This window comes from Ursus americanus, chromosome 2, assembly GCF_024610735.1.
Source record: "Ursus americanus isolate L20-20 chromosome 2, mUrsAme1.1.p, whole genome shotgun sequence".
NCBI lineage: Eukaryota > Metazoa > Chordata > Mammalia > Carnivora > Ursidae > Ursus > Ursus americanus.
The window spans coordinates 3,699,919-3,715,633 of NC_142128.1; the positions used below are offsets into that span (position 1 = coordinate 3,699,919).

General features: G+C 60.5%; 1 protein-coding gene across 1 annotated transcript in view; it reads left to right on the plus strand.

Moving 5' to 3' along the window:
* The window catches only part of FOXK1 (forkhead box K1), a 65,917-nt gene extending 54,042 nt beyond the window's left edge, over positions 1-11,875 (plus strand). Inside the window, exons 3-9 of the mRNA XM_045813231.2 lie at positions 3,493-3,649; positions 4,223-4,369; positions 5,012-5,205; positions 7,568-7,734; positions 7,824-8,108; positions 8,860-9,084; positions 9,698-11,875. Coding sequence (XP_045669187.2) covers positions 3,493-3,649; positions 4,223-4,369; positions 5,012-5,205; positions 7,568-7,734; positions 7,824-8,108; positions 8,860-9,084; positions 9,698-9,963 — 1,441 coding nt within the window. The 3' untranslated portion in view covers positions 9,964-11,875. The remainder of the gene's footprint in view (positions 1-3,492; positions 3,650-4,222; positions 4,370-5,011; positions 5,206-7,567; positions 7,735-7,823; positions 8,109-8,859; positions 9,085-9,697) is intronic.
* Positions 11,876-15,715: the final 3,840 nt, after the last annotated feature.

Below are 15,715 nucleotides of genomic sequence, written 5' to 3' on the forward strand. Positions count from 1 at the left end.
TTAAAAGCTCAGTAACACTCCGCAAAAAAGACTAAGCTTCCAGAAAACTGTTTGGATGATCTCTGAGGTTGTGGTGTGGGCCTGGGGCTCAGGGAGGGGTTCCAGGTGCCCCTCCTGGGGGTGGGCAGGGAGGTGGAACATAGACCCCCCAGCAACCTTTCTGGGCCCAGTGTTTGGGGCGCAGGGTCCGTGGTTCTCTGGATGAGACCCGGGAGCGGTCCAGGGAGGGGAGAAGACCTGACCACGCCTTACAGACTTCAGCACAAAATGCGTGCGCGTGCACGCGCACACACACACACGCACACGCACACGCACACACACACACACACACACACCCCAGGGCGGTCCCAGGTGCCCACTGTGATCTCAGGGCCATGTGGTCTGAATCCAGTCCCAGGAGGCTGGCACGGGAGGAAAATGCACACAGCCCCAGGGCAGACCAGGCCAGGCAGGCATCTGGGTGGGGGTCGAGGGCCTGGCGGGGCTTGGGGGCATCCTGGAGGGGTGGCAACAGGGCAGCGCAGAGAAGGCTCACCGCGGGCTCTAGGGACGGACTTGGTAGGCCAGCCTTCCGTCCCATTGGTTTTTCTCAGCCGGAATTCTTACTGTCACAGTGAGACCTGGAAACACCTTTTCCCATCAGGCTGTTCGTTCTTTTCCAGTGTCTGTAAATGGAGGATTCAGAGTCATTTCTGGGCATGACTTGTGTGGTCACAGAGGTCCCGTCCTGGGCGGTCACAGAGCCAGCGTGGGTTTGCCCCCGCGTGATGGCTGTCCCAACCCAGAGCCGCGGCTGGCAGGACGGGCCAGCCCAGGCAGCTGCCCCCCAGGACCATAAGCCTCTCTCGCCTGAAGCAGAAATGTGACTTAGGAGCTGTTTTCCCACAAAGGGGGGATCAGCGACCTGTGGTCTAAAGTGCACGTTCCACTGCATTTCCACCTGGAATCTTGACTCAGGAAGAACGGGCGTTTGTTTAGTGTCACGTCTGGCGGGTGGCGGCTCCGCGGCCTCTGCGCCTTCCTTGTGTGCCCAGATGCAGGCTTGCCGCACACCTGGACAGTGGGGCCCCCACAAGGGGAGCAGTCTTTGCTTAAGCCTGGCTGGCTGTCAGTAGATCTCGTGGCTCTTGATCTCGGGGTCGTGAGTTCAAGGCCCACACTGGGCATGGAGTCTACTCAAAAATAAAAAAAAAAATTCCAGCTTTTGCTAGTAGTGAGGGAGATTTTCAGGGGGGTGGGACACAACTCTGGTTGGGACACTGAGTGCCTTGGTGGGTTTCCCCAGGGTGGGAGCCTTGCTGTAAGCCCTAGGGCCCCCCAGCCCCCATCTCACACCCGCCCCTCTGAGGCCCATCGTGGAGCTGAGCTCACGTGGCATCTCGCTTTCGTCCTTCTCTTCGGGTGGTGGTGTGACGTCGGGGCGGCCGGGCGCCAGGCGCAGCGCTCTCAGCAGAGACCGGCCTGCGGGGACAGCTGGGGGTTCATGGAGAAGCTAGCTGCTCTGAGGCTAGAAGGTCGCGCACACAAGCTCGTGTTCTGCTGGGACGGGCCTGCTGGGCAGCTCTGAGGTCATGGCCAGGTCCGTCCCCACCAAACTTCCCCGCAAGCGCTGGCCGGCGCAAGCCACCCAGCTGCCCCCGCGCGCCCATGCTTGCTCCCCAGTGGATTACTCCCATTCGCAATCATTCTTTGGTGAATGACAGCCTTTTCTCAGGGCTTTGCCTCTGAGAGCTTGAGGTAAATTTTCTTCAGTCTTCTGCAGAATAGTGACCTGTGGCGGGCAGCACGGCCCCATGTGCCTACGTGCAGAGGTCACGTGTGTCCTCGCCACTGGTAAGGGTGCCCGGTCAGTGTCACGCAAGGTCAGGAAGCCACCTGCTGCCTGCTTGGGTGTGACTGTGTCTCCAGGAGGTGGCGGTTCTCGTCCCTCGGGGTCTGATGTGCTTTACTGTGTTCAGGTCCGCGGGGGCATTGGGCATGTGTGGGAACCAGTGGGGCTGATGGGGCTGCAACACAAAGGGGCGTCCTGAGCTTCACACCATTTGGCAGAACACGGCACAGAGAATCTTCAGGAAAAGCCCCTCACCTCAGGGTCATGTGACTGTTGAGCCACATCTTCGTGCCGCGTGCGGTGGCATTTGGTTCCCAAACGGCTGTGTTTGAGAAGCCTGTTTCCTAGTGCGTGAATGTGTTACCAGTCCCGCCCCAGCGTTATAAGCTTGGGTTTTGTATATCTGGTTCCAAAATAAGTTAAGAAAAAGCTGGTTTTATTACCCTTTCCTGCCTTTACCTGGCCTGTTTATATTGTTGACCGGAGGCTGTGTTCACAACTGTCTCTCCCAGATCTGGGGAATGTGGCAGAGAAGAGAACGAGGCTTCTCACTTGAGAGGCCTTGCAATCTGGGGCCCCAGGGGGCTCTGGCAGAGGGACAGAGGGGTGGATGCAAGAGCACATGGGGCATGCTCGGAAACCTGGGCCTTCTGGGTGGTTCCTGGTGGGGTGCTGGCCCTGCAGGCAGGGGCCCGGGTCCTCTATGACTTTGGGAGGACTTCATCGCTGCTCCACGGGCTGGGATCTGTGGAGGGAGGGGCGCCTGTGGTCCCGCAGGAGGCTGGCCAACAGGGCTCTGGTCAGCTCCCAGCAGAGGCACCTTTTACCTGGGCTTGTGACACCGTGTTTGCATTGGTTGCCTCTGAATATTTTGTAATAGAATTAGTTTTCAGAATCAGAATTTTGTTGTAGTTTGATAACCAAAGTCCACCTTGTTAACGAGAGGCACTGTGCCAACAGCGCCTGTCGCCGCCGAGCTGGGCTTAGTACGTTCCAGCAGGAAGCGGGCCAGGGACCCTGCAGGCCTGGCACCCGCCAGTGTGTGCTCTGGACCCACTTGAGCCATAGGTGTGTCCGGCCCGTGTATTTGGCCACAGTTTCCCACCTCGGATTGGCATGGCGGCCCTGGAGAGAGACAGCCAGTGTGGGCCTCAGGGGCTGAACTGTGGCTGTGGCCCCGAGGAATTGGGGGTGGGGCTGTCCCAGAGGTCCTCATGCTGGCTCTCAAGTCGTCTCCCCAGCCTTGGCCCACAGCGCCCTCGCGTGGACAGTGAGCACGTGACAGCAGCCACAGGGCATGCTCAGCCCGACCTGCCTGCGCGGTGGGTGGTGCCCTTCAGGCCCAGGCCTTGCCGCAGGGAGCCGGCCTGCTGGGTGGCTGCGCATAAACCTGCTTCTCAGGGTCCACAGCTCCCCACCGTGAGCAGAAACTGCCGCTGCAGGACCACGCGTCGCGCCCGCCGTGTGTGGACGGCACCTGATCTCTGGTGGCGCTGCGTGCGTCCTTCCCCGCAGGCGAGGTGCAGCGTCGTGACAACACAGGGAAGGAAGGGGCTGCATTTCTCTGTCACCCCGCATCACCCAGCTAGGTCCTGAAATCCGAGACCTCAAGTCCTCTTTTTCCAGATCGTGAAGTCAGGACGTGTCGTTTCTCTCCACAGTGTTCCCAACTCCTGCCCGGCCAGTCCGCGCGGAGCGGGGTCATCCGGCTACCGCTTTGTTCAGAACGTGACCTCGGACCTGCAGCTGGCCGCCGAGTTTGCCGCGAAGGCCGCCTCGGAGCAGCAGGCGGACGCGTCCGGAGGGGACAGCCCTAAGGTCTCAGGCCTGACGGCACGTGGGGCTGCGCGGTGACCGTATGCGGGGCGCAGCGGGCTTGCGGGGTGCCTCAGGCTTGCGGGGCGCCGGCGTGAGAACGAGCAGGGCTCGGGGGCAGGACACCAGCCCTCCGCCCAGACAGCACGCTTTGCTCCTTCATGAAGGTCGCATGTGGGCCCCAGGGACACTGCTCCTTCCCGCTCTGCACCTTCTCCGCATTCTGCCCTTGTCTCGTCCGTGGGTGACAGGACGGTTTCAGGGTTTTTCCTTACAACTTCATATCTTAGCTCATTCTCTTCTGATACCTGTTTTTCAGTCAGTTTGCAGAGGAAGGGAGAAATTTCAGAATTAAAGTATGATGAAAATCTGCTTTTTCCCCGCGTGGGGCCAGAATGGCTATCCCTCGTCGGGTGCACGCACATTGGCGAGACGGGTGGTGGTCACTGAGACTGAGTTAGGTGGGCACGCCACTGCCCTCTGTCCCGATCGCTAGGGCCCTCGGGGAGCGGGGGCACACGGCAGGGGGGCTGGGAAAGCCTGCCGAAGCTCACAGCGCGCTGCCTTTGTTCTCAGGACGAGTCGAAGCCGCCGTACTCATACGCTCAGCTGATCGTGCAGGCCATCTCGTCGGCGCAGGACCGGCAGCTAACACTGAGCGGGATCTATGCTCACATCACCAAGCATTACCCCTACTACCGGACGGCTGACAAAGGCTGGCAGGTGAGGCCCAGGCCCGAGAAGCCAGGCTCCCGCCACTGTCTTGGACAAGGGAGCCAACGCACAGGTCGTTTTCTGTGGGGCGGAGTCGTCCAGGGGTGTCTCCATGGATGGCCTGGGGCGCATCTGAACTGAGCAACGGCCCCTGTGAGTCCAAATAGTCTTCTCTCCCTCCAACGTCCAGAGAAGGGAGGGTTGGTTACTTTGCAGTGTTTTCACACTTACCGTGCCTTCCGATCCTGCGCTGTGTGGAAATGGACGGTGCACGTGCGCGCTCACAGCGGCCCGCGTGTCCCGGGACTGGCAGACCTCGTGTCATGCTTGTTCGGGAGCATTCTTCCCATGGTTGTTCTTTCCCCTCGGCCGGTTGACTTAGTCCAAGTTCCGATCCACATACTCCTAGGCCGTGGCTTGTCCTTCTGTCTCACTTTTTCTATAAGGAACGCCATGCTGAATTTTGTTAGGAAAAGCTACCACTGTGCCTTTGCACTTCCCGGTAGAATCCAGTGACCTTGCCACCCCGTGGAGCGCCCTCACCGGCACGAATGCCTGGCTGCCCCATCACCTCTGGTCTCGTGTCCGTTGCGTTCGGATTCAGTTTGTTTCCTCACTTGCTAACTGGTGAATATCTCTGCTTGCCCACAGAATTCAATCCGACACAACCTTTCTTTGAACCGTTACTTTATTAAAGTCCCTCGTTCCCAGGAGGAACCTGGGAAGGGGTCTTTTTGGCGAATAGACCCTGCCTCGGAAGCGAAGCTCGTGGAACAGGCATTCCGAAAACGGAGGCAGAGGGGCGTCTCCTGTTTCCGCACCCCCTTCGGGCCTCTGTCGTCCAGGTAAGCCCCTGCTCGGCTCCTCGGTCAGCAGCCTGACTCCCGAGATGTCCACATTCACGGGAGCCCCTTTGGCACTTTAAACTCGTCGTGTGATAGTAAAGTTAGTAAGCAGACCCCTGTCTGCTCCTCTGACGTGTCCGTTCTCAGAAGCCAAAACATGGGTGGTGGTGGGAACAGAACCTGAAACCAGAGAGGAGTAGAAGGGGCCTGCAGCTCGCAGCATTCGGTGGAAGCAAGCGTCCCAGCGGAGGGACCGACAAGCAGGTCTGGTCAAGCTCAAACAGGCTGTGTCATTAATAAAGCTGACCTTGGGATATGGCCTCTGGTCGGGGACCCTCCCGCTCTGCACGCTCGAGGCCAGCACGGTCCATCAGGCCAAGCTGCACATGGACAGGCCCAGAGGTCTTCCCAAGGTCACCAGTCCAGGGAAAGCATGGGCAAGAGAGGACAGATGCTCTCCAAAGTTCTTCCGCCTGGAAGGGAGCGTTGGCACCTGGCGCTTTTCGCTTCAGCATGCAGCTCATGTGGTTCCATGAAAGACCGCTCAGACGTCCAGAAATGTCTGGAACAGGGGCTACCGTGATTCTCAGGTCTATAGCCAAAGTAGAAGTTGAAACAAAGGTGACGGTCGTGCTGGTGAGGTAGGAATTCAGAACGTTTCATCTGGGCTCGGATTTTCCAGAACACCACACTGCTTCAGTAGGGCTTGGAGAGAAATGTTGCTGGAGTAGCTGGGTTTGCTAGGGCTGCGGGAGCAGCGGCCCACACACCCGGCGGCCGGAACGACAGAGCCTCCTCTCTCACGCATCTGTAGCCAGAGGTCACCGTGGCGGCGGGGTGCGTTCCTCTGAGGCGTGAGGGCGTCTGCGCCGGGCCTCTCCCGGCTGTTGAGGCTTTGCTGGCAGTCTCCAGCACCCCTGGGCTCGTGGATGCAGCTCCCTGACCTCTGCCTGCATCTCCCCTGCCATTCTCCCTGAGCACGTCGGTGTCCAGACTGTCCCTTTGAGGATGCTGGTCACTGGGTTAGGGACCATCCTACCTACTGACTCCAAGCAAGGTCCCCTTGTGAGGCACTGGTGATTTCTGGGGACACAGTTCAATACATAACAGTGACCCCCACGACCTTTCGCTTGTTAGATCAGCCTGTTTGCCAGCTAGGGGACCGGTTATGGGGCTGGCTCTCTGTGCCCAGCCCTGCCCAGGGAACCCGGATAAGGGGAAGCAGTGTCTCTGGAGGACGACGAGGTGGGCCTGTCTTCACAGTCACTCTGGGCGTCAGGGACACAGTCTTGTGAATCTGCATAGTGGCAAGCAGGACACTCTTGGCCCGGAAGGAAGGCTGTGTGAGCTGTGTGTTAAGGAGAGGGAGGGACTCTCGTGGCTGCAGAACCTGGATTTTTTAGGAGGGAGGCAGTGGGTATGTTTGTGTGGGTGGGAGGCAGCAGGAGGGTAAATTTGGTGCAGAGTTAAAGGGGGCCTGCCTGAAATTTGGGCTCCTGAGGTCAGAAGGAAGGCTGTCACAGGCTCGGGGGCTGGGAGGGACCCGGGCATGAGCAGACGGGCTCCAGGTCTGGCTGGGAGGCAGGCGAGCCAGCTGAGAGGTGGGAGAAGCAGGAGGAAGACTCGAGGGGCGGGCGGTGGGCCAGGTCTGTGCCCAAGGGGACCAGGGCGCCCACAGCACCCACGTGTCTGGCGAGGTAGACGACACATCCATGGCGGTGTTTACTGTGCTAATGATAAACGTGGGCTGAAGACCGCCCCCTCCAGGCAGCTCCAGCGTCCTGCCTCCGAAGGTTTGGGTCGACCCTGGGATTCTGTTTCTCGGGACCGAGTCCCCATGCTGCACAGCCGGTCCCAGGCCAGCCCTCACTGGCACGAGCCGGACCATAGTGCTGTTTTAGAACCCGGGCGAACGGTGACGGAGGGAGCCCTCCCCTGGACTGTTAGCAGTGCAAGGCCAACAGCCGTGCGCCCAAGGCCTGTCTGCTCCCTCGGTTGTAGATCTGTCCTGGTGGGAAATTTGCGCCTGTCCCATCAAAGCGTATGTTTTTAATGCTTCCGTGGAAGACTGGCTGGTCCCCTTCCGGAAGTCAGCGCTCTGGGAAGCCACGAAGAGCACGGCGTCCTCCCACTTCCTGGGCTTACGCGCCCGGTTGCTCTTGCGTTTACCAGGTGGCTCGTTGTCACCGCGGAAGGTTGTGTTAGTGTTGGAAACGCCTCCGGGGATAGAGACACATCAGGAAAGGCTGGCAGAGGTGCCGCGTAACGCGGATGTTGGGATGTTTGTGTTTTGTGAAACACCACTTTCGTTTCTGACCTCCTGTCCTTACTACCACGGTTCTTTCTCTTGTTTTCTTCTTAGGAGTGCTCCCGCTTCACCCACTCACCCTGGGCTAATGTCCCCTCGTTCTAGCGGCCTGCAGACTCCAGAGTGCCTGTCTCGAGAGGGCTCACCCATTCCACACGACCCTGACTTTGGGTCAAAGTTAGCTTCTGTTCCAGAGTATCGGTACTCCCAGAGTGCGCCCGGTAAGAATGGTCTTGTCCCTCCTCCCGGCGCGGCAGATCGGAGCCTCGCGCAGCTGCGGGCCTCAGTGGTCATGCTCCTTCTCATGCAGGCTCTCCCGTCAGCGCCCAGCCGGTGATCATGGCTGTGCCTCCCCGACCGCCCAGCCTGGTGGCCAAGCCCGTCGCCTACATGCCAGCGTCCATAGTGACGGCGCAGCAGCCCTCGGGCCACGCGATCCACGTCGTGCAGCAGGCTCCCCCCGTCACCATGCTCAGGGTGGTCACCACCTCCGCCAGCTCCGCCAATGGGTACATCCTCGCCAGCCAGGCCTCGGCAGGGGGCACCCACGAGGCGGCGGGCACAGCCGTGCTGGACCTGGGCAGTGAGGCTAGAGGTAACGCAGTCGTGCGCTCACCGGGCTGGGACGGGTACGGCTGTCCTTGGTCTCCGGGACGGAGCCCACGTGCTGGGGCCACAGGCTGTCTCTGGGGGCCGATGGTTCTCAGGCTGCCACCTTTCCTCCCTGCTACTTGTTTTTTTCGGGGTGCGTGTCCTTAAACACCACCAATCGTCCTCTGAAGGGTGCCATCCTTGGGCGGTAACACCTCCAGGTGCACAGCCCCCGAGGTGACAGCCTGGGTTGCGGGCTTGAAGTGGCTTAGAAGTCACATAACATAAAAAGTCGCTGCGGATTCCTGCGGTGGGCGTCTCAAGCCCAAGGGGTCACAGGGTCAGTACTGAAACTGCAGCCAGTTCAGCAGGAGCCCCCGGGGAGCCCTGGAGCCACACAGTCTCCTGGCCTCACAGGCCTCCGTCCGCAGCCCGTGCGTAGCGTCACAAGGACGAAGCATTTTGGAGAAAGAAGATCGTGGTTCCAAGTGCCAAGCTTTTCATTCCAAATAATGTTTTCTTTCTCCGATTACCTGTGGGTTGGTTAAAGTTCAAGGTATTTAGATGTTTTTTTAAATCCCTACTGTTTTTCTCTTGTTTGAAATGTATTTTGTTGGTGGGATTTTTCTTTTGAGAATAGTCGATGCTTCAAACCACGGTCCGTTCCCCCCATAAACAGACTTCCTGCTGAGCACAAATGAGAGCGGGCCGCCCCCGTCAGGCGGGCGGGGCTCTGACACCCTTTCTCCCTGCAGGCCTGGAAGAGAAGCCCACCATCGCGTTCGCCACCATCCCCGCCGCCAGCCGCGTCATCCAGACGGTGGCCAGCCAGATGGCCCCGGGGGTCCCCGGGCACACGGTCGCCATCCTGCAGCCGGCCGCACCGGTGACCATCGGGCAGCACCACCTCCCCGTCCGGGCCGTCACTCAGAATGGAAAGCACGCGGTCCCCACGAACAGTTTAGCTGGCAGCACTTACGGTGAGGCCCTGCCTGCGCCTGCTCGGCCCCGCCGTTGCACCTGTGGTGCCTGTGGCATGAGAACGCGTGGCCACGCCATCCGGTGATCCCCTCGCCGCGCCCTGTTTGTTGAGCGTCTGCGCCACGTGGCCACTGTGGTCCCGCCAAGGCTCAAGCCCTGCCACAGAGGCAGATCCCCACGTCACCGCGCTCATGCCCCGCCGGGTTAGGCGAGAGGTCGGGGGGCAGGGAAACGGTTGGAGGGGGGCAGGGAGGGCGCACGCACACGGGGGCAGGGGTGCAGCTGCAGGGAGGGTCGCAGGGGCATCCAGCGTGCATAGGATGGTTCAGGGCAGGTGGCCTGTGTTAAGCACCTGCTAGAGGTGAGGGCAGGAGTCCCCTAGCTGTCTGCAGGGATACGCAGCAAGAGGAGGCCCTTCGGGCGAGAGCAGGGTTGGGGCAGGGAGGGCATGACACACGAGGCTCCACCGCTGTGGGAGCCGGCGAAGGGCTGGCACCCGGGGCCGGGCGTGCTGGGAGCCAGGGTCCGGTGTGGTTTACTTGGCCTTGTGCAGTGACTGTGCACTGGTCCTTGCCTGTTCCCAACGCAAATCTCTTTTTCCTCCACTCCTAGCCCTCACAAGCCCCCTGCAGCTCCTGGCGGCCCAGGCTAGTTCATCCACGCCGGTGGTGGTCACGCGGGTGTGCGAGGTGGGGCCCGAGGAGCCGGCAGCAGCGGCCGCCACCCCGGCGACCCCAGCCACTGCTGCCACATCTGCCTCTTCCACCGGGGAGCCCGAGGTCAAAAGGTCACGCGTGGAGGAGCCCAGTGGAACTGTGACGGCGCAGGCCGGGGTGATCGCGGCCGCCGGCCCGCAGGGACCCGGAACCGGGGAGTGAAGTCGCCTGCGTGTGGGCCGAGTGGGATGCTCGCCAAAAGGGATTCTGGAGCCGGGCCCTGACCGCCGGCCTCCTGCCGCCTGTGGACCGTGACAAGGGGGCGCCACGCTGACCTGCGCACGTGCCATGCGGACAGGACGGCCTCCACCTGCCTGCCCCGGACACACTCGTCTCCTTGTTCTGCCTCCTGCCCCTGCTGTGGTTTAAAACAAAACCCATAAACAAGTTCAGACAGCTGATTGTATGATTCGGGGATGCTTGTTTTTATTTTCCTTCTCCCTTGCACCGTTTTCTCTCCCAGGCCTATGGTCAAGGGCTGGACCACGGGCCGGCCCGGCCACGCGCACAGGCGAGGCTTCCAGAGCGGCCTTCGCCCCCCGAGGACGGACAGAGGCCGTGCGCGGGAGGGGCCGGCGGTGGGCATACGCCTGTCAGCAGCCGAGCAGGAGGAGGCAGGAGAGAGGCGAGAACTGCCAAAGCTCAGACTGTCTTGTGGGGTTTTTGCCCTGAAATAGCGACATAGAAAGTCTTGGCATTAATCGGGGGGAGGGGGCTCTGGTTTGGCTTTGGACCCCAAATACTTCTTGTTTTGTTGAAACAAATTGAGGTTTAATCATAAACCTGAGACAAACACGGAAGGAAGCTCGTATCTGTGAGGCCGGCGTCTGTGGACAGTGTCACGCTGTGGGCCTGGGCCGCGTACCAGCATTAATCCCTGGGAAGGGTCGCTGCTGCTGCTCCGTCTGCTAACTTCAAGAAAGATCGACGGCCGCCGGGTTGGCGTTCAGAGCGGAGAGCTCTCCGCATGAGGAGCACGCGGCCCCTCGTCCAGGAATCGGCGAGCCCTGTGTCCTCTGAGGGCCTGAGGCCCCGGCGCCTGCATGCCATGGGACGCATAGCGCTTCTCCCACCGCCGTTGTCACCCGGTCACACTTGCTTTATTGCCCAACACGTACCTCCTGCTGTACGTCCCACCGTCTCCTGTGCCCGGGGCTCCGGGGCTGTGAGCAGTGGCCGCGCCGCCCCTGCCATCGGCTCTTGCGGACTCTGTCGGCCTGTCCCCGCGACCCGGCGAGTGGCACCAGCTCCCCTGGGGAGGGACCCCTGCGCATGCAGACGCCCCTTGCTCCCCATGGAGCTGTTTGCGGAGCAGGAGGTGAGCCCACGCTGCCTGATTTATAGCCCAGTTCCGGATCCAAATTATAGTTCTTCAGGTCCTCTTGGAGAACGTTCTCAGGAAATGTTAAGTGCGTCTGTGAAAAGTGACTTTAAACTTGGCTGGCCGCCCCGGCGCTGGACACCACCCAGCACAGCAGCCCCAGGCCCCTCACAGAAGTCCAGCGGGGACAGTTTTTCTTCCTGGAAGTTGCCTGTCCTCAGCATTAGTCTCCCACCAGCAAAGCTGCCTGCCCCCACCTGCCCCGACGGCAGCACCCACAAGACCGCACAGGCCCTGGAAAGCCCCCAAGAGGAAGAGCAGGCCTCGAGGGCCACGTCAGGTTTTGGCTCAGAACTAGAGGGAAACCGTGGAACACAATCTCAAGGCCGGTTGGGCAAGATTGGCTTGTATGGAGAGCGTGCCTCGCCCGCAGCCAGAACTCGGCAGCGGCCGGGGTGGGTGTGACGAGCCGTCTCGCGGCCACAGCTGTCGGTTTCCAGGGACATGTGCGGAGTGTCCTCCTCCTGCCTGGACTGGGGTGATGCCTGTCCTGGTGTTCTTCAAGCTCCGAACCAGTAGTTTCTATGGCACCAAACTTTAAGTGGGAAAAAGCTCTTTTGTGAAGTCCATACCTGTTGCCTTCAGTGACGTTGGGATAGCGTTGGCCGGGTGTGCCGTCCTCGGTGATGAGAAGTTGCGCTCTGTTCTGCATCGACATTTTCTGTTGCTTTATAAACTTTGTCTTTTGCTGTGTCTGGTGTGTGCGTGAGAGGGCATGTGGGTTGGGTGGAGGCCGTGGCATGCACATGGGCAGGTCGACCCCTTGCCGCGGGCCTGCCTTTAGCTCACCTGTTGCTTCTTTCCTCCCATGGTCATCGTTTACGGGGTCCTTGCGAGGGGGACTGCCCGGGTTTGCCTCCATAGAAAAGCTGACACCAGCTCCAGAGAACGCAGGACAGTCGGCCACGGATGCATGTCAGGCCTGATCAGGTCAGTCTGGTCCTGACCCTTTGCTTTCCCAGCTTTCGAGATGTTTGGTTTCTGCTTATTTTTGTGACGATTGCACTCTATTCGGGCTGTGGTTCCAGGAGGAGGGAGCATGGGGAGGTCCGAATGTGGATGGGTGCTATTGTGCCACGTGGAGAGCTCGTGCCTTTTCAGCTCCTGCTTAGACCAAGGAGGAGACCCCGTGAGGTCAGCTTATGCTGGGCCCTGGGAAAGTGGCCACTCCGGGTTCACAGACAGTTTCTAGATGGGTTTCTGGTCATCTGATCAGAGAGCAGGCCTGGCTCAGCTGGCTCGTGTCCTGGGACTGACAGCCGAAGGCCATCACCAGCATCTTACAGCAGAAAGGTCTGTGCCCTTGGAGCTGACCAAGGGATGGTCTCCCCCAGCCGGGAAGCAAGAGCGCCAGGCCAGACGTGACCCGGCGCAAGCGTGGGTCGTAGAGGGTGGGCCAACCCCAGCCAAGATTGGGAGAAACGGAAGTAAGTTCTGCACAATGCTGCCGTCATCAGGGCTTCAGGGGTCCGAGGACCTTCTCTTTGATCACCCAGGGGCTGGAGTGTGTGTGAAGAGGTCAGCCAGGCCAAAGGGGTGTGGGCTTTGGGAGGGGCCCACCTCCTCCTGAGACATGACCCGGGGCACGCAGGCCCTCTCCACCCAGGTACCACGTGCCTCTTCTGGGTCTCCTGCTTGACCGGTCGCCACGTTTACCAGCACCAGAGACAGGAAACACCCTCTCTGCACAGGAAGGAAGTCACATGAGTAACTACTTTTCAGTAGTTGGCCATTTTCCCACCAAGATAGTCTGGTATCATGCTGGAAGGAGGAGGGTTGTGCCCAGAGGTCACAGCAGTCACAAGGCCCAGTGAGTGGAGCAGTGTGGGACACGGAAGGCCACGGAGGCAAGGCTCCTGGCGCCCCAGGGTGGACCTCATGAGCTGTCCGCATCTTTCTTCCATGGGGCCGCCCTCCCAAGTACCGCCTGCTAGCCTCTGCTGAGGACAGGCCGCTGCAGTGCCGTAAGGGATCGGGCCGACTGTCCCTTCTCCACCTTCTCTGCAAATTCTTAAAGGGTCCGTGGCTTGCTTCCCTCGGGGAAGGTTGGCAGGTTCCGGAACAGCCCCTCGTCCCAGGACGTGGCCGTGTTGGCCCTGACCCGCGCTCCAGGAACGGCAGGACCCATCGCTGGTCCACCGTGCAGACCGGCACGAGGCCAACCCTGGGGGAACAGGCTCCGTGTGCCCACGGCCATGCCCGTGAGCTTCCATCTCCAGCGGGTGCATGTTAAGAGTTGCTGTTTTTCTTTGCCTCTGTTTAAGAACTGAGCCAAGTCGAGAAGATGGGGAGGGCTTTCTGGGTTGATAAAATGAGTATTCTGTGATTCTCGAGCAGGGAAGGAACGGGTTCGGGGTGGGGGTGTGACCATGGCCAGAGGGCAGGGGCCTCACCTTGCCTCGGGCAGCCTGACCCCAGAGGGTTCAGTGGGGACCTTCTGGTCCCTCTTCTGCTCCTCGCTGGGACCGGTGGAGGACCGGCCTGAGGCCCTGAGCGTCACTGAGTCCGCGTCCTCGCTTCCCGAGCATCCGGGGGCAGCATCCTCTCCAGGGGGAGCGGCAGAAGCCCCCTCCGTAGGAACCCTCTCGTGGGCCATTCAGAATTCAGGAGAAAGAGCAGGCTTAACCTTTGGCCTTGGGGTCAGTTTCTTCATAGAACAAAAACAGGCCTCGTGTGAAGAAAGGAGCACTTCGTCAAATGTGAAAACGCGTCAGAGAAGACGCACAGTTCCCTGAGCTCTTGGAGCGCAGCTGTCAGTCCGGGGGGTGTGAGCGACTGTGTGGGGTGGAGGACGCCTTGGGGCCCACGGCCCAGCCTCACGTCTGTGGGAGGACGTAGCTCCCCTGAAAGGGGCCTCAGGGCCGCCCGTGCGCACGACACCTGTCTCCGGGCCGAGTGTGGAGCGCACTCTTTGTTCTAGAATCAGGTAGCCGGCTGGAGGCCGTGAGGCTGCGAGGGGAAAGGCCCTGCCGTGTGGTGGCCGCACGTGTGCACCAGGCCAGGTGCGGCCCCCGACCACAGCCCCACTGCTGGTTTGGCCTGAAGGAAACACTGTGGCCCGCAGCCCCTCGCCAGCCGCCGTGATGGCCCCCTGGCCGGGCGCGCTAGGCCTGCCTCGGTGGAATGCGTGTGCGGCCACGGCTGCCCTCCACGCCAGACCCCGCGGGCACAGCTGCTTCTGAGACGGGGCTCTGTGACCCAGGGTGTCCTCTGAACCGCAGGGCAGCAGGCTCACCTCCGGACTGTGTGCAAGGAACGTCTCCTCCTGTGTGAGGAAGGCCCCCCACAGGGCGGATGGCCCTACAGCCACCGGGGGCCCCGGGCTCAGCCGCAGCTCAGCTCTGCGTCCTGGGGGTCAGCACGGAGGCACCAGGAGCCAGGCCCGCAAAGCCGGGGCCCCGGGCATGTGGGGGTGCTGCCCGCGCCGGCCTCCCCCAGGGTCAGTGGGGTGGGAAGGTTCTCGGTGGCACAAGGCACGTACACAGAGGTGGGAAGGCTGAAGGCCCGTTCCTCCGAGCTTGATGGGCCTCTCGGTGTCTCCAGCACATCAGAGCAGTGGGTCTGTGCCCATCTGGACCGGCGGCTCCTGCCCCAACACTTAGGTCTCCTGCGGGTCACCCGCGGCCGGGAGTTCCGGGGAGGCTCTGCCCACCACTGGGCACTGGCATTTGCGCTGCATTTCACACAGGATGGAAATGAAAATCTTCTTCGAATTAGTGAGACTTGGGGATCCTGTGTCTTCATTATCCTAACCTGTGGTTTGGGCCCTTACCGTTCAGCCAAGAGTGAGCAGAGCATCTCTGTGTCTAAGGAGAAACCCCACAAAGCACTTCGTCCAGCCCTGGCACCTGCTTGTCACCGGGCGCACTTGGGAGAGGACAAGTAGGGATCAAGGGGGCGGGGGGGGGGGGGAGCCAGCCGCAGGGGGTGGGGGATCAGCCGCGGCCTGTTGCACAGGACCTGTTAGGCCGCCTACTTCCTGTGGGTTCCAGTCTCCCACCCGCTTCCCAGGCCCTCCAGAGGGTCTCCAGGTGGCTCTCTCCTCTTTGCGCCAACCCTGTGATTTTAAGAGAGTCAAATACACTTGGAAGAATGCTCGTTCCTTCTCTATTTGGGAGTCTTTTCTGGAATGGTTTGTTCATTTGATTCATCCAAATATTTATTGGTGGTTTACCCGTGTCAGAAACAGTAAAATGTGCCCGGGAGGGAGGTTCCTAGCTGCAGTAACGGGGCTTGCCCTTCTGATCCGTCTCCCAGAGTCATGAGGCGCGTGGTGACCTGTCCCCTGAATGCCACACATTCTGGGCTGGAACGAGGTCTGTGACTCCGAGCTGGGTTTTCCCACATGAAGTCAACGGGCGTGAAGGACGTTCACCTGGGCTTGTGGCCTCTTAAGCTCTTAGCCTCTAAGTTTCTGTGTTAACTGACCCACATCTTTTTCTTTCTTTTTTAATCCGTGAAAATGGGAACGAAAATCAAACATTTAAAATGTGGCCCTTCTCTGCTTCCCTCCCAGCTTCCTTTCCAGAAGGC